The following is a 26,114-nucleotide window of genomic DNA, read 5'->3' on the forward strand; positions in this document are numbered from 1 at the left end:
AGACATGCATTATTTATTTACTGTATAGGTAATGTAAGCTCATTCAGATAACGCTGAAGCAAACTGAAATCCACCTTAATCAAAGTGTAAATCAGGGGGCCATATTTACATGACTACACAGACTCTGATCAAAATGGTTATCATCTTATAAAAAGTCTAACTTAACCATTAAAAAGTATATAACTCTTGTCCATGTGTTTACAAGTACACAACATTCTGGCATCCATATACATGCACTGAATGGCTTGATAATGTGGTCCACAGCACTGGAGACAGCGGTATGGTAATGTCAGTCAGCCTTTTTTTTTTTTTTTTTTTTTTTTTAAATAGACTATGTTGTGTTTACTTACATCCAGCAGGTGGTGATAGAGGTGTCAAAAGTTTGCAAAAGTTTTGTGAAGAGTGAGGGATAGTACTTTAATTAGCAAGGTAATTCACTAGTTCTCAAACAATTTTGAAATACCGGGTTCAAACGTAACTAACTCGTGGTGTTAGTCAAGACCCCAAGTGGGCATCTTTCACATCCCAAAACCGCAATTGTCAGTGTCTGCTTAAAAAAAAACATCCTTGGATCTTGAGGGTTTTGTGGACAACCTTTGTTAAACAGCTTTTGATGGGATAATTACACAAATATGCGTCATTGCGAATGCTGTTTAAATATAAGTTCTCTTCGTGTACAATCTAAATTGTGAACAATATTTATAGAGACAAAGCGTCTGCTCATATAATAGATACCAGGTGAAACATTGCTAGTCACTGGAAAAACGAATTTAATTCACTGACAGTGCTTGATTACGTCATGTGGGTGTGTTATTAATACAACCGTTTATGGCAAGGATCCAAATGTATTGAATTATTCCAAAGTCAATTTAAGATTTCTTACAATTCTTAGTTACAGGACCTGCAGAGGTTTTTTTTTTTTTTTTTTTTTAAATTATTTTATTACATCACTTTCCTTATTAACTACATACTAAGTACATTATTTCCTTACGATGATAATTGTGAACATATTCCAGGCATAACATGTTACTTATTTCCTAATGATACCCTGTCCCGTTAATGTGTTGATTTTTAAAAGCAGTTCCTTTAATTGAAGACAAGGTGCAAATCAACTGTACATTTTCACAGAAGGATAACATTATTTAAATTATAAAAAATACCAAGAAACTGCTTCCTTCTTGACCATGCTATATCAAGGTGCGTTTTATTCCTCTCAGAACATTTACCTTCGGGCCTAAAGAGTACAATAATAATAATAATAATAATAATAATAATATAATAATAATAATAATAATAATAATAATAATAATAATTCAAAGGTCTCTTATTGTAATAGCGAGTGCTCTGAATCTCTGCTGGAGTTTAAATACCTCTGGTTTTTCAGTAAAAATGGTGTACTAATACCTGACTTTAACTGGTCTGACGTGAAATAAAAAAAAATAAAAAAATACTAATGTAAAAGCAATTACCCATGAAACTAAAATAAAAGAAATGTCTTAAACAAACAAAACAAATATACATATTACACTGTGAAAGTTCGCCTATTTTCTATAGTTTAGTTTCGGTCTGTTATTGTTAATCCCTCCCATGTAATTATCTATGCGCTGAATGTGTTTTTTTTTTCTTTTCTGATGATTGAATACATCCGTTTTGTCATTCCCAGTCAAACAACACCGCTGTGAAGTAGCCTGCAGCTCAGCTCAGACAGGCTTCTTTATTCAAAGCCGTTCAAAAATCAGCAATCAGACTCAATACAGTATTTTATCATTATGTTGCAACAAAGAGCATATATATTATATATATTTTCGTATCACATGCAGTGTAGTCCTACTAGTGTATGTTCTTCATGCATTACTGGCAGATTGACACTCTCCTGTAACTGCAAATAGGATTTCACGATTTAGAGAAAAAGCAACCGCGTTTGACAACGAAAGTCTGCGGCAATAATATAGGTCCCTGTTAGCCGATACTGTTTGTATCACTCACGATGAGGCGTTAGTGGGGGTAATTGAGAAGAGGCGGGATCTGATCAGATCTTCAACATCTATGCTGTCTAGTGGCTTGATCATCGCCTTTCATTCTTTACAACTGACCGCTTTTCAGTACCTCAGTGCTTTCCTGTTTTCATCCTTTGTTGCGCGCTTTCCTCGTCTTTTTCCTCCCGGATCGGGAGGGGATTTAAAGTTTGCTTTTAAATCCTAAACTTTTCTTTTTTAAAAGTTTTTTTGTTTTATTGTTTTGACATTTGGGTGATTCTCATGAGTGTCCCTCCGGTGATCTGTCCTCCGAGCCCCATCCCGGGAGCCCAAGGTATCTCTTTCCAAATTCAGATCGGGCTAAGCAGGGAACCGGTGCTGCTTGACTCCAGTGACTTTACCCTGTCACACGTCAGGGAGATGGCATGCTCCATCGTCGACCAGAAGGTAACAAAAACACGAACATTTCCTTTAAAAAAAAAACAAAAACAAAACAAACAAAAAAAAAAAAAAAAAAAAAAAAAACAATACAAACGCGATGGTGTTTGGTATCTGACCAGCAGCTTGAAAACAACGGATGCAACTGGATTGTAAAGTTGATTGCAAACTTTTAAAATCAGCAGTCTCGTACATGCTGTTTATATTAAGGAAGTGTCGCTTGATAATGTATGACGGTTAGGCTTGTTGTGCATTGCGGTCACCTGCGTTCCAGGTTTTGATGTTGCACTATTGAGCAGAATCTTATATTATTGAGACAGAACGCAGTCATGTTGCAAATAAGGCCGTAGCTCAATTCTTTTGAAGTTACTGTACAGTATTGAAACATGTTAAGCGCTGCTGAGTAATGCTTAACATCTGGTCAGCTGTCAAAATAACAAACACTGAAGGACACAATGCGCCTTTCATAGAAGTTGCCTTTGGCTACTGATTAAAAATAAATAAATAAATAAAAGATTTACATAAGTCTATTGATTGTTCACCATCATTATCAATATCTTCATGTAAAATAGGTCAAAATACAAGCAAAACATTTGAAATATGTGAATGTGCAGGACTAGGTTTGGATTTAAAACTGCTGAAACCAGTGTGGCCATTCAGGAGCTATATAGTTATGTGAAAAAGACAATAACCTCCTGAATGTTGAACAGCAGGAAGAGTTTCTGGTGGAGTTTACACAAGCCTATATAGTAATTCAATATGAACTGCAGAGTATAGCTTGAAACTATTTACAAGAAAATGAAATGGAATTTCTAAATGGATTTTAAAACAAAATAAAATGAATAAAATGGTAATACATGTTTAACATAAGGTTCTGTATTCAGTGATCCATTTTGTGTTGTGATAGTAGGCTCATTTTTTTTAAAGGCGTTTGTATTGTTTTGGATTTGTAAGATTCAGTTTGAACAATGACAGATGCATCTATGACTTCAGTCAGGTTAATTTGAATAACTGTGTTAACAGCATTGCTTTCCATACCATATGGTAAAATAACAGGACTTGTTTATTGAACAAGCATTCTTTTTGCACTCAGAATCTAAACAAAGTAAACAAAACAAGTGTCACACATTTAGAAGTGTTTAAGTATGACATTTCATTCGGTTGCTATACATTTACCAGTGGCCATACAGTAACAACAGTGTTTCAAAATGTTTCAAAACCAGCATGAGACCAAAAACATAAATAATATAGGGCTACAATATTGTTATTATGGTCATTAAAAAAAACAAAAAAACAAAAACAAACAAAAATAGCAGGTTTTACAATTGCAACAGGCTTCTCCTTTTTACAACCCCCCCCCCCCCCAAAAAAAACCCCATTATATTCTAACTTTATATATTTAACTGAAGTACATTATTGAATACACTGAATCTTTTCAATAGCTAGATACACAGCAACTAGTATGTTGTTAGTAGGTGTAGATATTTTTTTGTTTACATTGTGTTACCAGTAGGGATGTGTGGGAATAGGCACGTTCTAGCCTCATTTTTGAGAATGCTTTAGGAATAACCTGTAATCTCTTAATATCTGGTTGGGAGTTTCTGATGATGCTGAAATTCTTAAGAAAGTAATAGTGTTATATGGAAAACTTTGTACTTTGGGGCAAAACTTCAGCTTACCAGGTGATATAGGCCTAAATACTGGAGACATGTTCTTGCATATTTACAGTAAAGCCAAATGGTGTTCATAAGGCAATAGGTAGTTTGTCATATGAGTACAAAAAATTGTTAAAAGTCACTTTTGTATCACATGACCACAAGAGGCCAAGATTGCAACTGACAGCAAGAACTAAGATACATAGTTGACACTATACTGGTATTGCTTAGAAGCAACTGTCACTGCAGATTGCCATGTAGAGGCTGAGGAGGTTATAATGGAAGTTTGATCCGTAGGATGTCAAAATGTATTTAGCTTCCTGTGCTAATGACCTTTGAGCTGCTTCCTGGGTATGTAAATTTAAGGGAGAAAGACACTCAACACAAAACCATTAAGAATAAATAAAAACACACACAGTGATAATACTGCAACTCACTAGAATTTAATTCATACACTGAACAACTAAAATGACCAGCTTTGGGGTCACCAGTTGCACACAAGGTTTCAAGTCTAATGTTCATGTCCCTCAAGTTAGATTGTCTTTTTAAATTAAAAATAAGGCATCAGAGTTTTAGACTCTGTACACTAGAGACCCTATGAAAGTTAATGTATGTTGGCCTTCTTTTGTTAAAACAATGCCGTAAATCCCATTAAGAAATTGTAAAACAAAGCAAAGGAAGATGAGCTTCTGGGAGCTTGCTGTACAATGCAGTGTTAATTAAAAATAAATGTATTAACGTCATGTCTCATTGTTGTTAAAAGAATACCAGCGGTGATGCCTATTCCTATTAGCTTTCAGTGTAGGAGCAACAGGTGTTACTCTGTTAGATTGAGGTGCTGGCTCTAAAAAAGTGCATTTATAAACAAACAAATAAAGTGCCTTGGCCTAGATGTAATCCAAATTATGGCAGTGCCATCAAGTATATAGAATATACTGTATATATGGCACCATACTTGTCATATTCTGATTTGAGTCTGAGAATTTCCGTGCTGTTGTTGTTGGTACACGGTCAGATAAATCCTTTGAATATGGTGCTATCAGTTAATGACAGGTCACTGTCTTCATGTGCATTGCAGTAATGTGCTGATTTCCAGAAAATGACTAGAAAATCTATTATTGAGGCAGATCTGTTTATGTCCTATGTGTTTAGCAGTGCTATAAAAGTGTAGAAAGAAATAATACTATGTTTTTCTTTTTTTTTTTTTTTTTTTTTTTAGCTATTTCACACAGCTGAAATGATTAGATTAATAGTATCAATAATTGTGCAATGTGTACACATAACTAAAACAACCCAAGGTTTAGTGGGTGCTTTAAAATCATAAAACGTTTTATCATAAATATATATTATATATATCTATATATACTATATTCATATATATATATATATATATATATATATATACAGTACTGTACAAAAGTTTTAGGCAGGTGTGAAAAAATGCTGTAAAGTAAGAATGCTTTCAAAAATAGACATGTTAATAGATTATATTTATGAATTAGCAAAATGCAAAGTGAGTGAACAGAAGAAAAATCTAAATCAAATCCATATTTGGTGTGACCACCCTTTGCCTTCAAAACAGCATCAATTCTTCTAGGTACACTTGCACACAGTTTTTGAAGGAACTCGGCAGGTAGGTTGGCCCAAACATCTTGGAGAACTAACCACAGTTCTTCTGTGGATTTAGGCAGCCTCAGTTGCTTCTGTCTCTTCATGTAATCCCAGACAGACTTGATGATGTTGAGATCAGGGCTCTGTGGGGGCCATACCATCACTTCCAGGACTCCTTGTTCTTCTTTACGCTGAAGATAGTTCTTAATGACTTTCGCTGTATGTTTGGGGTCGTTGTCATGCTACAGAATAAATTTGGGCCCAATCAGATGCCTCCCTGATGGTATTGTATGATGGATAAGTATCTGCCTGTACTTCTCAGCATTGAGGAGACCATTAATTTTGACCAAATCCCCAACTCCATTTGTGGAAATGCAGCCTCAAACTTGCAAGGAACCTCCACCATGCTTCACTGTTGCCTGCAGACACTCATTCGTGTACCCCTCTCCAGCCCTTCGGCAAACAAACTGCCTTCTGCTACAGCCAAATATTTCAAATTTTGACTCATCAGTCCAGAGCACCTGCTGCCATTTTTCTGCACCCCAGTTCCTGTGTTTTCGAGCATATTTGAGTCGCTTGGCCTTGTTTCCACGTCGGAGATATGGCTTTTTGGCCGCAAGTCTTCCATGAAGGCCACTTCTGACCAGAATTCTCCGGACAGTAGATGGGTGTTCCAGGGTCACACTGTTTTCTGCCAATTCTGAGCTGATGGCATTGATGGACATCTTCCGATTGAGAAGGGAAGTAAGCATGATGTGTCTTTCATCTGCTGCAGTAAGTTTCCTTGGCCGACCACTGCATCTACGGTCCTTAACGTTGCCAATTTCTTTGTGCTTCTTCAAAAGAGCTTGGACACATCTGGAAACCCCTGTCTGCCTTTAAATTTCTGCCTGGGAGAGACCTTGCTGATGCAGTATAACTACCTTGTGTCTTGTTGCTGTGCTCAGTCTTGCCATGGTGTATGACTTTTGACAGTAAACTGTCTTCAACAACCTCACCTTTTTAGCTGAGTTTGGCTGTTCCTCACCCAGTTTTATTCCTCCTACACAGCTGTTTCTGTTTCAGTTAATGATTGTGTTTCATAATTGTTTAATCATACACCTGACTATATGCCTACAAAATCCCTGACTTTGTGCAAGTGAACCTAGAAGAATTGATGCTGTTTTGAAGGCAAAGGGTGGTCACACCAAATATGGATTTCATGTAGATTTTTCTTCTGTTCACTCACTTTGCATTTAGTTAGTTGATAAATATAATCTATTAACATGTCTATTTTTGAAAGCATTCTTACTTTACAGCATTTTTTCACAGCTGCCTAAAACTTTTGCACAGTACTGTGTGTATATATATATATATATATATATATATATATATATATATATATATATATATATATATATATATATATATATATATATGTGTGTTCCAGTTTAGCCTGAAGTACAGTAATTAATCTTGAGTAGAACCCAGAAGCTTGTATATTTGGAATGAGGGCTGTTTGAGGCTGTTAGGCTACTCAACTTAGAGTTCAAGCTGCTGCAGATTAGTATTTAAATAGGATATCTATCTATCCATATGAAATGGGGAATAAAACAGTCAATGAAATGTTTTTTTCATGATAAGACAGGATGTTGTTTTTAACTGCTGGAATTACAGTACTGTTGCATTTCACAACTTTCTACGTAGAACTATATGATTTCTGCCGTAGTCTGGAACTTATGTTTTTATTAGATTCTGTGTAGAATTCTTATATTCAGTAGGCTAATTCAAGCCCCAGTAAGATAACTTTATGAAATGCATGCTGGATTTGGTTTCATTGATTTTCTTGTTGTTACTGCGTCTTGTAAAGTGCTTTGTGATGATGGTCCACTATGAAAGGCGCTATATAAAATAAAAATTGACTGATTGATTTATATCAGTCCATGTATTGAAAGCAATGGAGGGCAGGGTCCTGGGTAAATATGGAGTGAGAGTCAGACTCCTACAAACAATACTTCAACTCTATAACTGATTGTGGTGCTTAAGAAGCAGGGCTTGCAAGTACTAGGTACTAAGTTTGCCCCTAGTTTCCTTGTGGCATTGGGTGGCCTTGTTGTGTCGATCCCCACTTCTGCATTTTAAACACTCGTGTAAACTGAACAACATTTCTGTATTATTTTGCATAGGGTAGGAGATACAGCTAATTTGTGCTGAGATCATTAAAAGCCTACATGAAGACTCCATTGCCTGCATTAGAATGCATCTGCTCCCTTTTTTTATCCTTGACCACAGTAATTGGGATGAGTAAACTAAAAGGGTTCACCCACTCTGATTCCCTTATTAATAATACATTTCCAACTGCCACTTTCAAAATCCTCACCTCCACATGAATTATTTGGCATTAGAAATGGCTATAGTACATAAAGCCATTGCTCCCTTGTGGTTTATACACTTTTTAAAAACAGTATCACAAATACTCTATTTCCATCTGCACCATGAGTCCCAGGCTGTAAAAGTAAATCTCATCTCACTCCAAAATCAAATTGAGCCTCATGTTTTGTTAAATGGACATTGAATCACATGCTTCAAAGTACTTTGATCTCTGTATGCTGCCTATGGAAACAAACAGGACTGCTTTTAAATGACTTTCAATTCAGTCCCAGTGGAATACAGTAAGAAGGGTAAAGAGTACACCTGCTTGACTGTACTGAGTCTATGGACCAGTGAAAATGTCATCATTTAGCAAATAGTTTTCATTAGAAGTTTCCCTCCTGTGTATCAAGATTGATATTTTGCATGTGTGTGACAGAATGATTCTTGGTGACAAATTTCCTTCCCGGCCTGTGAGGGTGCTGTGTAAAGGGAACAGAGTGCCCTGGACTGGATGGCCAGACAATTTATTCCCAGGGTTAGGCAGAAGTTGTCCATCTAGAAAGGGGGCGGAGCTACTGTACACAAACGATGTGGCAGCCGCGGATTGGAGGAGCAATTTCAGTTGTTAACCAAGGGGGTGTGATTGACGGTATATAAGGGGACGTAGCGAGGTGATCTGTTCCTTTGTTATGGTGAACACTAACCCGGAAGGAGAACCTTGCTAAAGTATCATGAGTGTTTTGTTTGATTTGTTGTGTCTAATTATATACCTGTTTGTTATTAATTAGATGGCTAACACGATCCGGAGCTGTCGCTTAAGGCCAGCACAAAACCGGACAACACTGCACTATTGTTCACGGATACATTGTATTTGCACTACTAGCACTATAGCACTTACCCTGCACGTGTTGGTGTATTGTGTGTGTTTAAATACTGTGCTTATTATTTCTGAATCCCATGTTTATTTAGCTGAGCAGTACACATTGTTGTGTCTGAGCAGTACACGTCGTTGTGCACTGCCAGTCCTCCATTTATTATTTATTGTTGTCATCAGACTATTGGGTTACAAAATAAACCATCATTTCACCAGTAGCATTGCTGTTGTCATTCTCTTGGGCACTGCATCACCTCTACACCTGTGCACTGCAAACCACTTTGCCACAGGGTGTCATTTAAGGTAAATTGGCAGCTTATAAAATAACCACTTACTCACACACTCAGAAATCTACAGTTTGATCCAATATAATGCCCAATGAAAAATTCAGAATAAAGTTTTGAACCCTCCTTTTCTACTTGCTGTGTATCTCTCCCAAGCAATACGTGCAACTAGAAATATGTGAAGACAAGTCTAATTGATGTGTCAAAATAGGCATTTGTGCACAGAATGAGACAGGCTGTTGTAAAGAATTATATGAAAACTTTGCGATTTGTAACAAGTTGTTCTTTTTGTTTATGGTATGCAATTTGTATTGACAGCCAGGACTTTAGCATTTGTGGTTCTTCAGGAAAGTGTGACACATCACAGTTAAGTTCTGTTTATCTAAATCGAGCCCAGTTTCTTTGCTTGCAGTAAAAATTAACACAATGCAAAGCAACCATCTGCCAACGTCCGGAAATTTATAATACAGTGTGTAGTCATTTTCATTTTCTTTAAATAGGTCCTTCAGGCAAGAGCAGATGATGTTCCACCTAAATGCTGGTTTACATAATTTATGAGCTCAAAATAAGTGGGATATGTCTGCTGTTTGTTTGACATATGTCTCTTGTATGTGTCATGTGTAAAACATGTAACTGGGATAGACTGGGCTAGGGGAAGAAATCCCTTCATTTTGTAGTAGAAATTCCAGCCTAACAGATGATTAGGCCTAAGTACAAAAAATTATGGTATTGCAGAAACACATTCAAAACAAAACAAAACTTCCTTTCAAAAATCACTTAGGTCACTAAATACATCTCAAAAAGTGGCAAATTAATTGGTGTCTATGTTCAAATAGGAATAGGTGATAGGAATATTCAATATTAGAATTTACTATTTTGTCTAATAATAAAATAAGCTATTTTAGTAAATCTAGAGTGATGATGTGTAATGTGTCATTTTGTAGGCCTGAAGATATAAGTACTGCAGGATAACACTGACATCTGGTAGTACCCTAATTTACAACTCCGGCAGCAAGACATGTAATTTAATAGATTTTAAGTTATAAAACAGAATATTAAGTATTCAGATCACACTGCTGTTTCTAGTTCACTCATGCAGTTACAGTAGTTTATTGTACAGGTCAGTTTACAGTCTGGGACTGTTGAGCCTCTGACATGGGTTTTCAACCTTTATTTTTAAACTGTACCCCTTCTGTCAGGAGGCTTCAGCTAAAGTACTGTTTACAATTGTTTCTCTACTGAATGGTACCACAGTTGCAATAAAAGTCAAAATAATCTGATTAACATTTTTTTTCCCATTTATTTAGGGATTCCCATTTATTTAATACATTTATGTATTAAGTTAAATCAGAACTTTTTTGAGGTTAAATCTAGGAAAAAATGAATGATTTACATTAAATCTGGGAAAAACACTGTTAAAATAGAAATACATGGAAGACACCATTTCAGCTCTGTTCACTCCCCTTCAAACATAATTTTTCCAGTTCTACTTGGCCTAATTAGCTGTCATTTATGTGTTTATTTAAAATTTTCTATCCTAAAAAAAATTAATAATAATAATAATAATAATAATAATAATAATAATAATAATAATAATAATACTTTTTACAGAACTGTCTCTTTAGTCATAGTCGCGCCCCCATACTGACTCTCACAGTTTGCTCACCACTGTTCAATGGCATCAACATCCCTGCCAAACAGCATCAAAATTGGTCAGGCCAGAAACCTTCCTGAAGTGATTGATTTGACATGGACTGACCCAATTCTTTTTTTGTTTTGTTTTAGAAAATATGGTGCAAAAAATTTGGCAGTGGTAAATGTTTTGTGAACATGGCCCTCCTCTTCTATGCTCAATATTTGTTTTTCCTGGGAGATATATAATTATATATATATATATTATAATATTATTATAATATATATATATATATATATATATATATATATATATATATATATATATATATATATATATGTGTGTGTGTGTGTGTGTGTGTGTGTGTGTGTGTGGATGTATGCACTACAAACCAACAACAATACACACCAGTCTGTTAGCATTGATTAGATACACTGGACTGTTGCATGAAGGGTCTTTAGATTGTACTATAAAGATATCCGTTTCTTGTCACAGACGTCTATTGCAGGAATATGGTAGGTTGGCAAAAATCATAAAATCTTAAGAGCCTTATACATTGTTGTTGGACAGTGATGAAAAATATCTTGTGTTTGAAGTCAAGAAAATCTAAATAGAAACAGCTGGAGAAGACGATACAATTGCTTTGATATTGTAAGGTAGAGTCTGTTGGAAGCAGTGAAATCTGTTGGAACTCAGTAGTAAAACATATTCAGAAAATGTTGAGGCTTAGCTGCAATGGGGCAGACGTGAGCTGACATAAATAACTGTAAATCTTGTCATATGAGACTCGCCATGAATGTACTTTTTGTTTTGGCTGCTCTCAGCACATTGAATTGCTCCATAGCAACTGGCGCGTGGAGATGTACTTGAAGAGAAAATTAAAAAAAAAAATGCTGGGGATGTTGGAAAAAATGCTTTCATCAAGTGGAAAAAATGTAGTATTCCTTTTCAATTAACAAAGAAAGGAGCTTTTGAAAAAGCAGCCCCCCCCCCACTCTGCATTGTGGCCTTTCTGGTAATGCACAAAACATTCTTCACCGCAAAATGAGGAAAATATTAAGCTATAAACTACGATCTTTTGAAATGTGTGTAGTGAAGCACAATCCAAGGAAATAATAATAATGTTGTTTTTGTTGTATATTGATATTTCAGAACTGGGTTCCTAGCTTTCCACACCTAAAGGCTAAAATTGGTATTACTTTGGGAAGATTGGGTACTGACCATAGCTGTGCTCACACAATTACCAGCAGATGTTGAAAACCTTACACAGCAAGCATAGTCCTTTTTCAGAAAACACTGATGGAAGCTTTTTGAGCTGCTGAAAGAAGTTGCTATGCAGCTGCTGTTTCATACACTTTACTCTGGGACTGGATCCAGGGTTCCAAAATGGAATTACTCAAATTTTGCATTGTGAATGGACTGTGTTTGTATTCAAATATTGTAATTATGGTGTAGTGTCACTATAGACAGACTGAATGGTTCTGAAGCCTGCAAGGTGTTTGAATTTATTCCGGAGCAATATTTATTTTTAATTTTCCATTGCTCACTGATTACACTATGTAACACAATTTTTGTTCCTGGGTATTAAATGTTATTTCCTAATTGCTTATGCCTCAAAAGTATAGAAAATGGCTATTATTCCCCACAAACTTTGCTTTTGTGACCAGGACAGTGATATTTCAAAATATCACTATTTCCAATGGGAAAACGGGCAAATGTGTGTATTTTCGTTCACATAAAGTCAGAAAAAAACAACATATGAATCCAAATTAACATGTATTTATACTAAAGTAATACAAAAATGACTACAAAAGATTTAGAAGTGAGTAGTTTTTCGAGATTTACGATTATACTGTAAATACAGTATAATCGTAAATCTCGAAAAACTACTCACTTCTAAATCTTTTGTAGTCATTTTTGTAGACTGTATATTTTTACTGTGGTACCGCTTGAGAATAGTACTCTGAAAAAATTGCTTAACAGGTTGTGGTCCCAGCTGGTTTGGATTAGGGAGTGCTGTACTAATAATTGGCTCGTTGAATAACACAAATTATTGCAATATCAATACAGATCATACAAACACTGGGATGTGTCTATTAATAGTTTACTTCTGCTCTTCACCTAATTCACAAAATTGTGAAAACAGAAATGGAAGTACACCGGATTAAACAGTTGTTTAAAACAAAAAGCCTTCTGTTTTTCACTCTGTGTTTTAAATAAGTGTAAGACTGCCTGTCTGTAACACCATGCACTGAAAGCTGCACACCCAGCTTCCACTCCTTCTGTTACCCTGATAAGTATTTTGATTGTTTCAACTGTATCCTCTGCATGCACTGGGCTTTGTTAACAGCTCTCCAAACAAATCCTTATAAGGGAGTTTAGAAGAGGCAGCGTGGTTTAATGCATGTGACCATAATGTAATTGTATAAATGTGTATATTTTAATACTGGAGTGTTTAATGACATATGGATAACATAGACATTACATTAACTCTAACATCTACTTTACTTCTTGAGTTCAAATCATTTTACTGACAGCCAATACAAATACTGGTGGCCTATTGGAATCCTAAAACACAACATACAAGTCCATTCAAATCAACACGTTGCACTGTGCTCACATTGAATATTAACACATTTAATTCGGTTTATTTGTACAGTAGCATATACACAATTTCTGCTACTTATGTGTACAATTCTCAGTTTTGTTACACATGTTTTATTTTGCCTGTGTTTATCTCTGTATAGACCTAAGTGCCCAGGTAAAGCATATAGTATGTGTACTTAGGCCTATTCTCTATAGTCTGGCAAGGACACGTCATTGAATTCAGAACTGACTTGCACTCACAAAGCAATAATCTTCCATCATTTCAGCTCCAGTTTTGTAAACAAACAGGAAATCTGTGCTTAAAAAAATTGATTCTTTTTATTTCCTGTTTGTCACATACAGTGCCGAGAAAGAGTTTGTGAACCCCAATGATAATTATAGAAATTCCATAGTTTTACCATGATAGACTTCTTGAATTTTTTCTTAAATATCCATTAGGGTTTATATTTACCAATTTCATGTCTTTCGATACAAAGTAATGTATGAATTAGACAAACAATGAGTAATTAAGATTTAGGATAAGTGAAAAAAGTAAGTGAACCCGTGGTTTTATCAGCTCAATTAAGGGAATAATTTGAATCAGGTGTTTAAATAATTAGGTAGATCTTCAGGGGTGAATTTTGGGAGGCTCCATCCTATATAAAGATCAGAAACCTTGTGAGTTTGGTCTTCACCATACAGGTGTACGGAAACACGTCATGCCATGATCAAACGAAATTTCTGAGGACCTCAAAAAAACAGTTATTGATTCTGATCAGTCTAGAAAAGGTTACAAAATCATTCTAAGGATTTGAGGCTCCACCAATCCACCGTCAGAGAGATGGAGAAAGTTCAAGACCACAGTCACTCTACCCAGGAGCAGTCGTCCTACCAAAATCTCTCCAAGAACAAACCGGAAAAATCATCAAGGATGTCACAAAGAACCCCAGAGTAACATCCAAGGATCTGCAGGCCACTCTCATGTTGGCTAATGTGAGTGTTCATGACTCAATTATCAGAAAAAGACTGAACAAGAATGGTGTTCATGGAAGGATAGCCAGTAGGAAAGCACTGCTCTCTATAAAGAACATTGCTGCCCATCTGAAATTCGCTAAAGAGCACATAGATGATCCACAAGACTTGTTCTCTGGAACAATGTTCTCTGAACAGACAACTCAAAAGTAGCGAAAAGCGAAAACCAAACACTGCGTTTGAACAGAAGAACCTCATCCCAACCGTCAAGCATGGTGATGGGAGTTTGATGGTTTGGGGCTGCTTTGCTGCCTCAGGACCTAGAAGGCCTGCTGTCATTGACACAACCATGAATTCTGCATTGTATCAGAAGACTCTAGAAGAGAATGTCAGGCTATCCGTCCGTGATCAAGACAATGATCCGAAACATACAAACAGATCTACAAAAAAATGGCTGCAGAAGAAGAAATTCTGCGTTTTAGAATGGCCTAGTCAAAGTCCAGACCTAAACCCCATCGACATGTTATGGCAGGACCTGAAGCGAGCTGTCTATGCAAGGAAGCTCTCAAATGTCACCAAGTTGAAGTAGTTCTATAAGGAGGAATGGGACAAAATTCCTCAAAACTGATGTGAGAGACTGACCAACAGCTACAGGAAACGCTTAGTTGAAGTCACTGCTGCTCAAGGGGGTGCCACCAGTTACTGAATCTAAAAGTTCACATACTTTTTCACACATGGATATTGAATGTTGATTCATTTGTGGATAAATAAATGTTGAAAAAGTATTATGTTTTTGTGTCATTTGTTTAATCAGTTTATCTTTATCTATTATTAGGAATTAGATTAAGATCTAATAACATTTTAGGTTTGAAATATGTAAAATATGTGAAAATCTTAAGGGGTTCACAAACTTTTTCTCGGCACTATAGCACAACACCACATGTCTGGTGTGACTGGCCATAATGAGACACAGTACAATATATTCTTAAAAAAAAATGGTGCAAGAGTTTATTGTGTATGGCATCTAACACAAAAAAGGATCAGTCTTAATACTTTCAATCAGAATCTGAAGATTACCAAATTCAATATGTATTGCTGGTACATGGGCACACATAACCTGTGTTTTGTCATTTCTTTTGCTTATTCCATTCATCATTAGGATACTGATGCTATTGGGGAGCAATAGATCTTATTTAGCTAAACTATACATTACAAAATGATAAGTTATTAGTATCCATTATTCAGACCTGTCAACTCTCCCTTATTTGCCGGGATGCTCTCGTTTTTTGGACATGTTTCCCGGACAACTCACGGTACAGATGTTCTCCCGTATTTTTGATCAAACCCCTCAGCAAAACCTACATTTCTGCAAAAGGCATGTACGGTCTGTGGTTACTGCGACCTCTGTTCCTTGCAGGGTTTAGGACCCAGGAGAGCCCTGTGGCAGGCATGCATTCAGTGTATGAGGCAAGCTCACATAGTTGACAGAGGAGGCTGCATGGTCCAGTGGTTAAAGAAAAGGGCTTGTTACTAGTAGGTCCCTGGTTCAAATCCTGGCTCACACACTGACTCACTGTGTGACCCTGAGCAGGTCACTTAACCTCCTTGTGCTCCGTCTTTCGGGTGAGACGTTGTTGTAAGTGACTCTGCAGTGGATGTATAGTTCACACACCCTATTCTCTGTAAGTTGCATTGGATAAAAGCATCTGCTATATAAACAAATAATAATAATAATAATAATAATAATAATATAATAATTAAACAATGTATGGTAAAAGACATACTATCAGTAAATTATGCAGGACAGATTTTAACGGTGGTTCATGGGAGCAAGAATGATGATGTGTGTGGTAAACACCAAAAAGCCAGTAACGCTCAGAAAACCAGCGCTTCAATAACATGTTTTGTTGCCAGAGACCTTTGCATGTTGTGACTAGTTCAGCAAATCTGTAGTAGACATGTTCCTATACACACTTCCTGCAAAGTATTCTGCAGGAAAGTCTAAAAGCCACACAAATAGAGAAAGAGAAGCATTTCTGTTACAATTTCAGCATCAACATTGCTTTAGTAATTCAGATTGCTTGATAATATGTGTTTATACACAGCAATAGTGTGTTCATTTAAAATAGAAGGTAGTTGACAGTGAAATGTTACTGACAGTAATGTTCCTCCACGTGTGTGCAGGGTAATTAGTAACATTGCAGTATCACATTGTTGTGTATTTTGGCTTTTTATTTTTATATATATATATATATATATATTATATATATATATATATATATATATATATATATATATATATATATATTAGGTATATGATCAATGGACTTTGAATTTAGAGTTTTTTTCTTGTTTACAGTAGGTGCCATAGTTCGTTCATTGATGACGAGGTCAGTCTTTAGGTTTGTTGTGTGATAAAAGTAACAACACCAACTGGAACTGTTTACTGTATAGGCTTCTGCCAAATCAGCCGCCTACAACTACAGCACAATAACATCCACAGGGGCCAAGAGAGAATTGGATTGTGAAGCATGCCATGGTTGTTTTCTGTTTGATATTTTTCCTTTTTAAAAGCAATTAGAAGGAAGTAACGAAGTGCAATAGTTGTGTGCCTTTGTCTTATGCAGGTATTCACTTCAATTTAGGCCACTGAGATTTCAGTTTACAAAAGCTCTCTTATTTTGAAAACTCGATATTAACAGGTACGGTTGTTTCATGAGTCGGTCAACTCCAGGCTTTATCAATCTGGCTGTGACTTGCATAACCCAATCAAACATTTGCTGGAAATGTCGAACCATTACAATGAAGAGCAGTGGATATTTTATAATGCTAGAGTGCAAAGTAGCCTTGTTGACCTTAAAACTGAAAGTGTATGCATTATTATTGGGTTAAAGCTTGCCTGTAAATTTACTCTGCAACATGTCATTGTGAAAATGTTCTCATGTTAACAGTAGGCCCCCTCTGTCACATTACCATCTTTACTAGCTAACCTTTTCAACCATGAAGTATAAGGACAATGTGACACTGAAAAACAAATATAAAATCTGGATAGTGACAAAATACGGACAAAATAATATCAACATTTTTCAATTCTCTCATGAAGATGTTTAGCCATTAAAACTCCATATAATATTCCAATATAATCCATTTGATTTCTAACATTATAGCATATCACATATAAGAAATCAAGTGCACCAGTTTGTCAAAATTCCAGCACATCTATATCTTACAGAAGCCAAACCATGCACAAAACATAGGAGTTCTAAAGTTTTAAAACAGCACTTTTGTGTTTTAAATGTAAAGCATTATTTAAACGGGAGTTGGGCATTTCATCTGTAAAAACAGGGCCAACATATTAATGACAACATCCCCCTGTTACCACAGTTAGACCAAAGTGCAGAATTTGTAACAATGGGGTAAATCATAGCTGTGAAAAGTTAACATTAGTGCTACTTGGCTTAATTAAAAAAGTAATTAGAGCAGATTTTATTGAGTAAAATTAGGCCAATGATGCTGATGTTTAAATTCTGTTCTCACCATTCTTACTGAGTCCTTGTTAGTCACTGAGCTTTTCATTAATCCTGGCAGGTGTGAACATATTCCTTCTGTCAGGCCTTACAGTATAGCTGTGATACAGAATTCACACATCCACTCTGGCTTGTTGAAGTATTGTACCATCCCTTCTCTTATCTTTATTCTGTTTATACTGACACACCTTTCTTAACTAAATTTAAATAAAGAACCCCCCCCCAAAATGAAAAATCGCTGTTCCAGGAATTATGTTTTTGTTCCAGACTTTTGGACACAATTGTTAGGACTATGGCCCCAGGCCTTAAATGTATATAGTTATTTTGTCATATTACCTTGTGATATTAAAAACAAGTTGTAGGTATATCTTATCTATATGATGGACAGAGAGCAAATTACCTTTATTCTTGTATACCAATTACCTTTATTCTTGAATACCAATACTACTTTTCATACAGAGGATTTTTTTCCCCCCCAGAGTAATCAAAGTTTAACTCGCATGTTTTTTTGTGGACTGGTTCATCCACTCTAAAATGATGATATTGGTATTCTCTGCCTGGATAATGTTGTTGCTCAGCAACACATTGTGATTTACTCTAAAGTGGCTTTTTCAACTGCATTAGTTTGGAGAGGGCAATGTTTGTAACTGTAAGATAATGTTCATGTAACTGTGGTTACCAAAGTATAAGAAGGTGCCATTCTCAGTATGATAGACCATCATTTACAAGATATTCGAGCACTAAATTCCTGAGCAGGCTTTACAGTTTTCTTTGTGCTTATGACAACTGTTATAGACTGTAGTTTACTGCATGTTTGATTCAGTTTTGTTTACTTGCTGGTAGACCCATATTATTCTTATTGTGATCAACGATTATACTCAGAATGTATTATGATTAACAATCCCTTATGTTATCCCTCTTCTAAAGGACACATCAACTTAATGAGACATCGGAGTGTCACGCAGTATTTAGCAAGTCAGTGAAATCAGTATAGTTTGTGTGGGCTGTTCAGGGTATCGCCGTCAGAATAATCAAAACATCTAAAAGGGCTTCTCTGTGGAATTGAATCAGGAAACCACATGAACGTAATTAGTCCTGTTCTCAAGTACAATGAACGCCTGGATTTAAAAAAAAAAAAAAAAAAAAAAGATTTATAACGTTTTTGCCCATGATTTATTATACTGAATGTTCTGTAAGTATATTTTTGCCAAGTAGTTGCTAATGTACAGCATCAATAATTTGAAACTAATTGAACTGAAGTGTAATGAAATAGAAACTATGCTTTGTAGCATTACACTGGACTAATGTGTCCTCTTTCCAGATCAGTGAGCTGAAACCAAACTGCACAATTAGCTTGATTTCCTCTAAGCAACAACAAGAGCCCTTCAAAGCCAGTGTCACCAGCAGGTGACAGGAAGAACAATGTTTTAACTTATGTTAGAAAAGACAAACACACATGAAATATAAGGGTTGTTCTTAATTTTCACATAATTTGGCTTATAGTGTTGCTGCATCTAAAAGAAAATGTATTAGAAAATGGGTAGTCATTATTATTCTTTGGAATGTAAGTTCAAACACAGAAGTGACTTATCTTCCTCACAATTGCTATATTCCTTATGGAACCAATCATAATACAGGAGAATAATCTTAAAAATACATTCAAATAATTATAATTAGAGGAAGCATGCTTAAAAGACATTTGAGGGGGTATTTTATACATACTGTAATACATCCTCATACAGTATGATGTTTGTGTCAGTTTTCAATAGGCTGATCCGCTTTCCTCGCCTCTCTATACTCAAGTGTATACAGGAAAAGCAGGGTAAAAGGATAAGGAAACACGTGCCCTAAATAGAATTGTGTTGCAGGAAATGTGTGAAAGAACATAAGCCATAATTATGTTAAGTTTTATAACATGAACCTCATGACATGAGTCATTCTTTATATTTATTATGTGCCTAAACTTAAACTAAACTAAACAGCACTGCATACACTGACTTGGAGTGTGCTGCTATATACTGTATGTCCAAATACTGTGCTGTTTTAACTGAAGAAAAACACATATCAATACAGCTGTCGAAATCAGTTGAAGTTTTATTTATTATCTTTGTTTGACCTCCACTTCTTGATCATAAAGGGTTATGTCAATAGAGACTTTCCAGGTCTCGCAAACCGCGATGCAACATAGCTATGCCATGTTAAAGGTTACGTTCATCTTTGCACGTGGAGCTGTTTTCAACCTCTGTGTCTACTTTTACACGTTTTTACATCAGCATCTAGTGATCAATGGCAATTAAAACAGAAGTAGGACTCAGAAGTTTACCAGATTCTGCATTACCTAGGCCCACAATCACGCTGAAATCACTGCTTCTTAGTGACGTTTTGAAGATTGAATCTATTGGAGTTCATGTCATTGAATTTACTGCAGTCCAAATGCAGTTTAAATGAGTGCTTTCCAGTGCTTTAAAATCTGTTTTATTGCTTACCTTTTATTTTTGTTTATGAGCATAATTTCTGCTGCCCTAGGTTTAAACAGTTCTGTTGGTTTTATTTCTTTAGAAAATTGTTTTACAACATGGTGTATAAGTGACAATTATGAGGGTGTACTGCAATCCTACATTTTATAGTCTTTTAAATAAAGCGTGGCTTTCAAATTAAGGAATTTGACGGCTGCGTTGCTGTTTTGCAAACCATGAGCAGACATATGATACAAGACTGTCCAAACATAATTTCTTGGGACTAATTTGTCTATAGATTTATCAGTAGCAGGTGTTTTTGAAAATTAACATCTTTATTCATAGGAGGAAAGCTGTGCACAACCTATTTACATAAATATGCTAAAATGATCACAAAGCTGTAACACATATCTCTGGTTTATTTTAATTGACAAATTGTGCTGATATGGGCTGTTATGTTTCTCTATTTGAAATTACCCATTTCAATTAAGGCAGTACAGAAACTTTTTTTTTTTTTTAACTCTCTTATCTAGTAATACAGGATATCCATTAAATACTACAAAGGAGATGAAGACCCATTCATTAAAGTGTATTGTGTACAATAGCCCACATTACGTCTGAATTGTTGTTAGAGGTTCGGCTGGAAACATAGGATACTCTAGAATTTCTAGAATTAAACCCTGACATTATTTATGAAGAAACTGTGCCATTTGTGTAAAGGCTATCTAATTTTCTTTTTATTATAAGTGTGTTATTTTTCCACTTCTTACTTATCTTTGGTATTTGTGACCTGTAAAATGTGGGATTTGTTTAATTACCTTTCTGGACATGAGCAAGGCTGTCATATTTAAAATGCCAGGTCATATACACACTCCAAGTTTATGTGTTGATATAACACAACATGATTGAACATAAGGGAGCTGTGTGGGATATGTTATTCACAATTGTTATCAGAAATGTATCTAACTCACCCAGTGAGAAAAAATTCTATAGCATTCACATTTTTTGCAGATTTCTGTGGCGCGGGAAAGCTGTAAAAAGCTTAGTAATCAGGAGGATTTTAGTGCCAAATCCATAATCATTTTCTGCTCTAGTCAACTAGAATTAAACACCTGTTCGTAAAAATTGAACCACTCCATCACTGGTGTAACATGACTTAAAAACTGAAGTGTTCGTATATTTGTGCAAATGCTGTACTTTATTGTATGCGTGTGCATAGTTTTAGGATTAGAGGAATGTCATTTGTCATGCAGCAGCTGTGTCTTCATACATTTGATGAACAGCATAGACTTATCTTGTCTTAAAAACAGCTGCTCCTAGCAACCACTGTATTGCTGTACCAGTGAGAGGGATTGCAAATGGGTCTTAGTCTTACTTGCAGACTCTTCCAGCATCAGAAGTCTTTACGTGAATTATACAGAGGTTGAATGTATAGCACACACTTGTGCAAACTAACGAGTATTTGTTATGCAAATAGAAGCCATTACAGAAATTCTGTCAGTTTCAGTGAGAATTGGTAAAACAGCAGGTCTTTTGTAATAGGTTTGGTTGGCAGGTGATGACTGTGGGCCATTTCCCTGTTGGAAAAACAAGCTGTATTAATTAAGAAATGGACACTGCAGAACAATTTAAACAACCTTGCAGTCTTGTCTCATTAAATTGGTCCTGGCCTAGTTGTGCCTATAGTGGTCCAAAACACTACTGAGAAGGCAATGATGATTTCACTCATTTCCATCTAGCTGCTGTAGAAGGTCATTTGCTCATTCCATTTATTACAACAATGTATAAAAATCATAACTACCACTGTCAATCTGCATTCTCAATATCACATTTGTGTAAAGCATCTTTCTTTTGAATAGATCAGACCTATTTTATTTTCATCACCTAATGTTCCCATCCATGCATTCGTTAAAAGGTTTGATTGGACAGTCAGAATGATGCCCATTTGTAGGACAGACTTAATTAGAGTGTTATTATTGCCATTATACAGCATCCTTTCATTTTAATTTTAAAACTGCTAACCTGTGAAATCTGGTCTCATAGAGATTGTGAGAGAACACATTTCACGGAAGGAATGAGGAATTTTTTATCAATCAGCAATTTAAATTGCCCTGTCCGGTTTGAGTGTATAATTCTAATGAAAAGTCATAGTTTTGAAAAAGCCCACAAGCCCACTGTAATTTTGTCTCTGCAGATAGGAAGTAACTAGTGGATGTCAAATGAGTGTTAGAATGTCATTGCACCAGTTGTAAAGTAGTCACTAATAATGTGTGACCGTGTATAATTATAGTGATTAAGGTGACAATGAGAAGAACTAATGGTCACCTTCAATTTAACTTAGCAATCAGATTCTTGCCCAAGTGAAAAGTTTAGAAACGATCTAGAGACTATTTGAAAAGAAAAAAAAAAGAATGTGTGCATAAGAAATACAACATATTCCTTAGTAAAATCTTTTTATAATACATTTTTTTGTTTACATTACATCTGTTCATATTTTCCAGAGTAATTTCGGAAATCTATTTTAATTTGCTCATTTTCAGGATATGAAATGGTGATGACATTTATATATTGCAGAATACACATAATGGATTCTATTTTCATAGCAAAACGAATCAGTCATGGGCAGGTCATGTGAGGCATGGCCAGCTTCATCAAGGACATGCTGCCATTTTAAACATTTTAAAATGTGTGCTAAATACAAAGTGTGCAGTTTAGTATAATTATAGTGTTCCATAAAGTATACTGTATGTTCTACAATAGTATAGAATTGGTGCACACACTGTGAGATTAGATGGATGGAATAGTTCACTTGGATTGAGAGCTGGAAGATTTTAAGATCATTTATATAGTGTTACTTTATGAGGTTTCTCCCTCAAAATCCTGTCAAGCCACAGAAGCACACTGTTGGGTAGTATTAGCCTTGTATAATCTCTTCTTAGTTTCTGTGTTTTTGTTCTGGCCTGTCTGGACTGAAACACACAAATGGGTTTTCAATTACTGCTAAATGTGGCAGTTGCTTAGTTACAGTGGTTTAAGCCATGACTACCTGGCCTTAGACAGGTGGGATTCATTTGACATAGATGCCAAATGGTTGGGAAATAACAATGTATTTGAGATGGTCCATATCTGATTCCTTTCCTCAAAAATCAGTGATGAATGGTATTCAAGGAGTGTATTTTCATATTTTAATAATTTGTTTAAATAGATGAAGAAACAGCACTGATGACTACCAGGGCCTCATTATAGAGAAACAACCTAAAAAACAGGACCCTCGTATTTAAACTTGGGGTTTTAGCAATTTATAGAGGTTTAGAGCCTAAACTTAAAAGGTTTAAACATAAAAACATACAAATTTTAAATAGAGCTATTAAGCTCAGGAGGTAATTGGATCATCCTATATCATGCAGGTATACACCACAGAAGGAATTATTTCAAAATAAAAATAAATAAATAAATAAATAAGTGATTGTTGCAAACCAGGGAGATTCACCAGTTCTGTTAAATTTCTAAAAATCCAGTCTGGCTATCCCTGTGAGGAATAGGTTGATAAAATCAAGCAATTATTGTTTATATCCTTGTGCTTAAACAGAATAGGGCTAATTTATTTAATATGCATTCATGCTGTAACCATTTAGTGTTAAAATGTCAAAAAGGTTTAGAAACGAGTTTAGGAAATTAAATAGAATCTAACATGCCTAGTTCAAAACACCTTGGGCTTCTTTTAAGCAAAATAACTATGAAGTTCTGATTGAGAAATTTCCATTGTCATGTATCATATGTCTTTTGTAGCTAGAACATTGTGAGTCTGTCTTGTAACATTCTAATGTTTCTGAGGTTCTACAGGAGACAATCAGAGTAAGACATGTAAAAGGACCATCATTGATACCGTTACGTTTTTAGAAAAATGTTCTTAGAAAAATGTTCTTAGAATTATCAACTAGGTATCTAATGTGATAAAATAATACTGTAATCATATAATCAGATACAGTTATTATCATATACCTCGGTTGTTGTTAAAAAAAAACTAGCAAACAAACAGCACAGGAGCGTGTTTTTTTTTTTTTTCATTTTACTGAGCATTATTATTAATGTACTGCATTTACTGAAGCCCTTTGGAAATTATATCATTAAGTAAACCAGGCAACAGGATGTGTTTTTTGAGACCACTGGCAACATAAAATGTTTACAGCAAGATACTGGTCATTAGTGTTTTTAGGAGGTTGTTGGCTCCATACCCACTGTAGCTGGGGTTAATCAAGGGAGAGCTGAAGGGAAGCTTTCATGGTACCTGACTGCAGTCAGTTCCAAGGTCCCTTGTTTCATTAGCACCTTAAAGTGTCTTTTGGAAGCAGATGCATTTACCTCAGAGAGGCATGTTTCAGTTTAAGCTTGCCCACAAACACATCTTCAAAGAAAGTATGCATTGTTTTAGAATGCAGCTTTCCAATCATCGTTGTACTGTTCAGAACAGAATCAGTAACGGGGGTACTGTACTCTCTGAATGTCTTCAAAGAGGCTCTGCCTAGGGTTTCACCTGATACTTGAGCCTCAACCTATTGTCATCATTAGCTGAGTCATCACGAAGATGCTTAGTGTGAATAGCGTTTTTATTAATTGGAAATTTGAGATATTCAAGGCTGATTGCATTGGAATGGGATCACACGATGTCCTTACACGATGACAGCTGGAAGTGAAACAAGTGGGTGACAGCTCCACTTCTAGGATTTCAGTGACAATTCAAGTCAATGCTGACAGCTGCTTGTTGCCACTTGGATGTTGTCAACAAATTTCACCCAAATACAATAATATTGAATCCATGGGTCAAAAAGGTATTATAGAAATATACAATTGTGTAAGCTATGCTTACCTCACACAGTTATACAGTAATTATACAAAAAGAAGGGTGTAAAATTCCCCTGAAACAACCAAAGTAAAGTTCAATATTTCTAAATTTGGCAATACCAAAAGTTGTCACATTTGAAGTACAATAATAATTTTGTGTTTTAAAGAAAAATTTTAATTTTCAGCAATGGTTTATCCCTTCTGGCATAAACCACAACTGGGTTTATTAGAGCACTGGGGAATTCTGAAATATCCAGAGATAGCTTTACAAGATTACAAATGTTTAAGATAAGGCTTGGTATATGGTGGTGATTTTACAGTAAAGGATACCTGCTGGATCATTGGTTAATGACAACATTTTAGTTCCACTTCATTCCCATATTGTGGCATACAGTGACATTTAACGCTTCAGTGCGACCTGAGACCTTGTGTCAGTATGTAGCCACAGTGCTGTACAACCCACAGAGTGGGCTCTTCTGGTGTGTAATAGTGGTGGAAGGTCTACGCTTGGGGAGCATTTAAAAAAAGATAATAGAGCATACTGTAGTGCTGTTTTCTCCAGGAAAGGGATTCCTACAGTAGTCTCGACCATATGTTATCCAAATGACATGTTTAAAACCAAGTAACCACACATACAGTATCTGGCAAAACAATATCCTGAAAACTTGTGTCTCACGCTGCAGACCTTAAGCTTCTCATTAAAAAAGTTAGGAGATCCTTGAGGACTAGTATTTCCATAGATTCTTTTTTGTTATTGTGGGTGTAATGTGATGTATAGCTAAAATAAATGCCCAAAGTTTGAGTAAGCTAAGAAACATCAAAAACAGTTAATTTTATTTTTATTTTACTGAACAGTAATAAACACCTGTAGTGATTCAGAGGAAATGAAACGAATGAATAAATGTGAT

General features: G+C 35.6%; 1 protein-coding gene across 2 annotated transcripts in view; it reads left to right on the plus strand.

Annotated features, from left to right (window-relative positions):
- Positions 1 to 1,829: 1,829 nt before the first annotated feature.
- LOC121323851 (serine/threonine-protein kinase D1) overlaps positions 1,830 to 26,114 on the plus strand; it is a 71,541-nt gene continuing 47,256 nt past the window's right edge. The window contains exon 1 of one of the 2 annotated variants that reach the window (XM_041265132.1): positions 1,830 to 2,423. In XM_041265132.1, coding sequence (XP_041121066.1) covers positions 2,259 to 2,423 — 165 coding nt within the window. In that variant the 5' untranslated portion in view covers positions 1,830 to 2,258. The remainder of the gene's footprint in view (positions 2,424 to 26,114) is intronic. The other variant, XM_041265131.1, reaches the window with a different exon arrangement.

Source organism: Polyodon spathula, chromosome 12 (genome assembly GCF_017654505.1).
Source record: "Polyodon spathula isolate WHYD16114869_AA chromosome 12, ASM1765450v1, whole genome shotgun sequence".
Classification (NCBI taxonomy): domain Eukaryota; kingdom Metazoa; phylum Chordata; class Actinopteri; order Acipenseriformes; family Polyodontidae; genus Polyodon; species Polyodon spathula.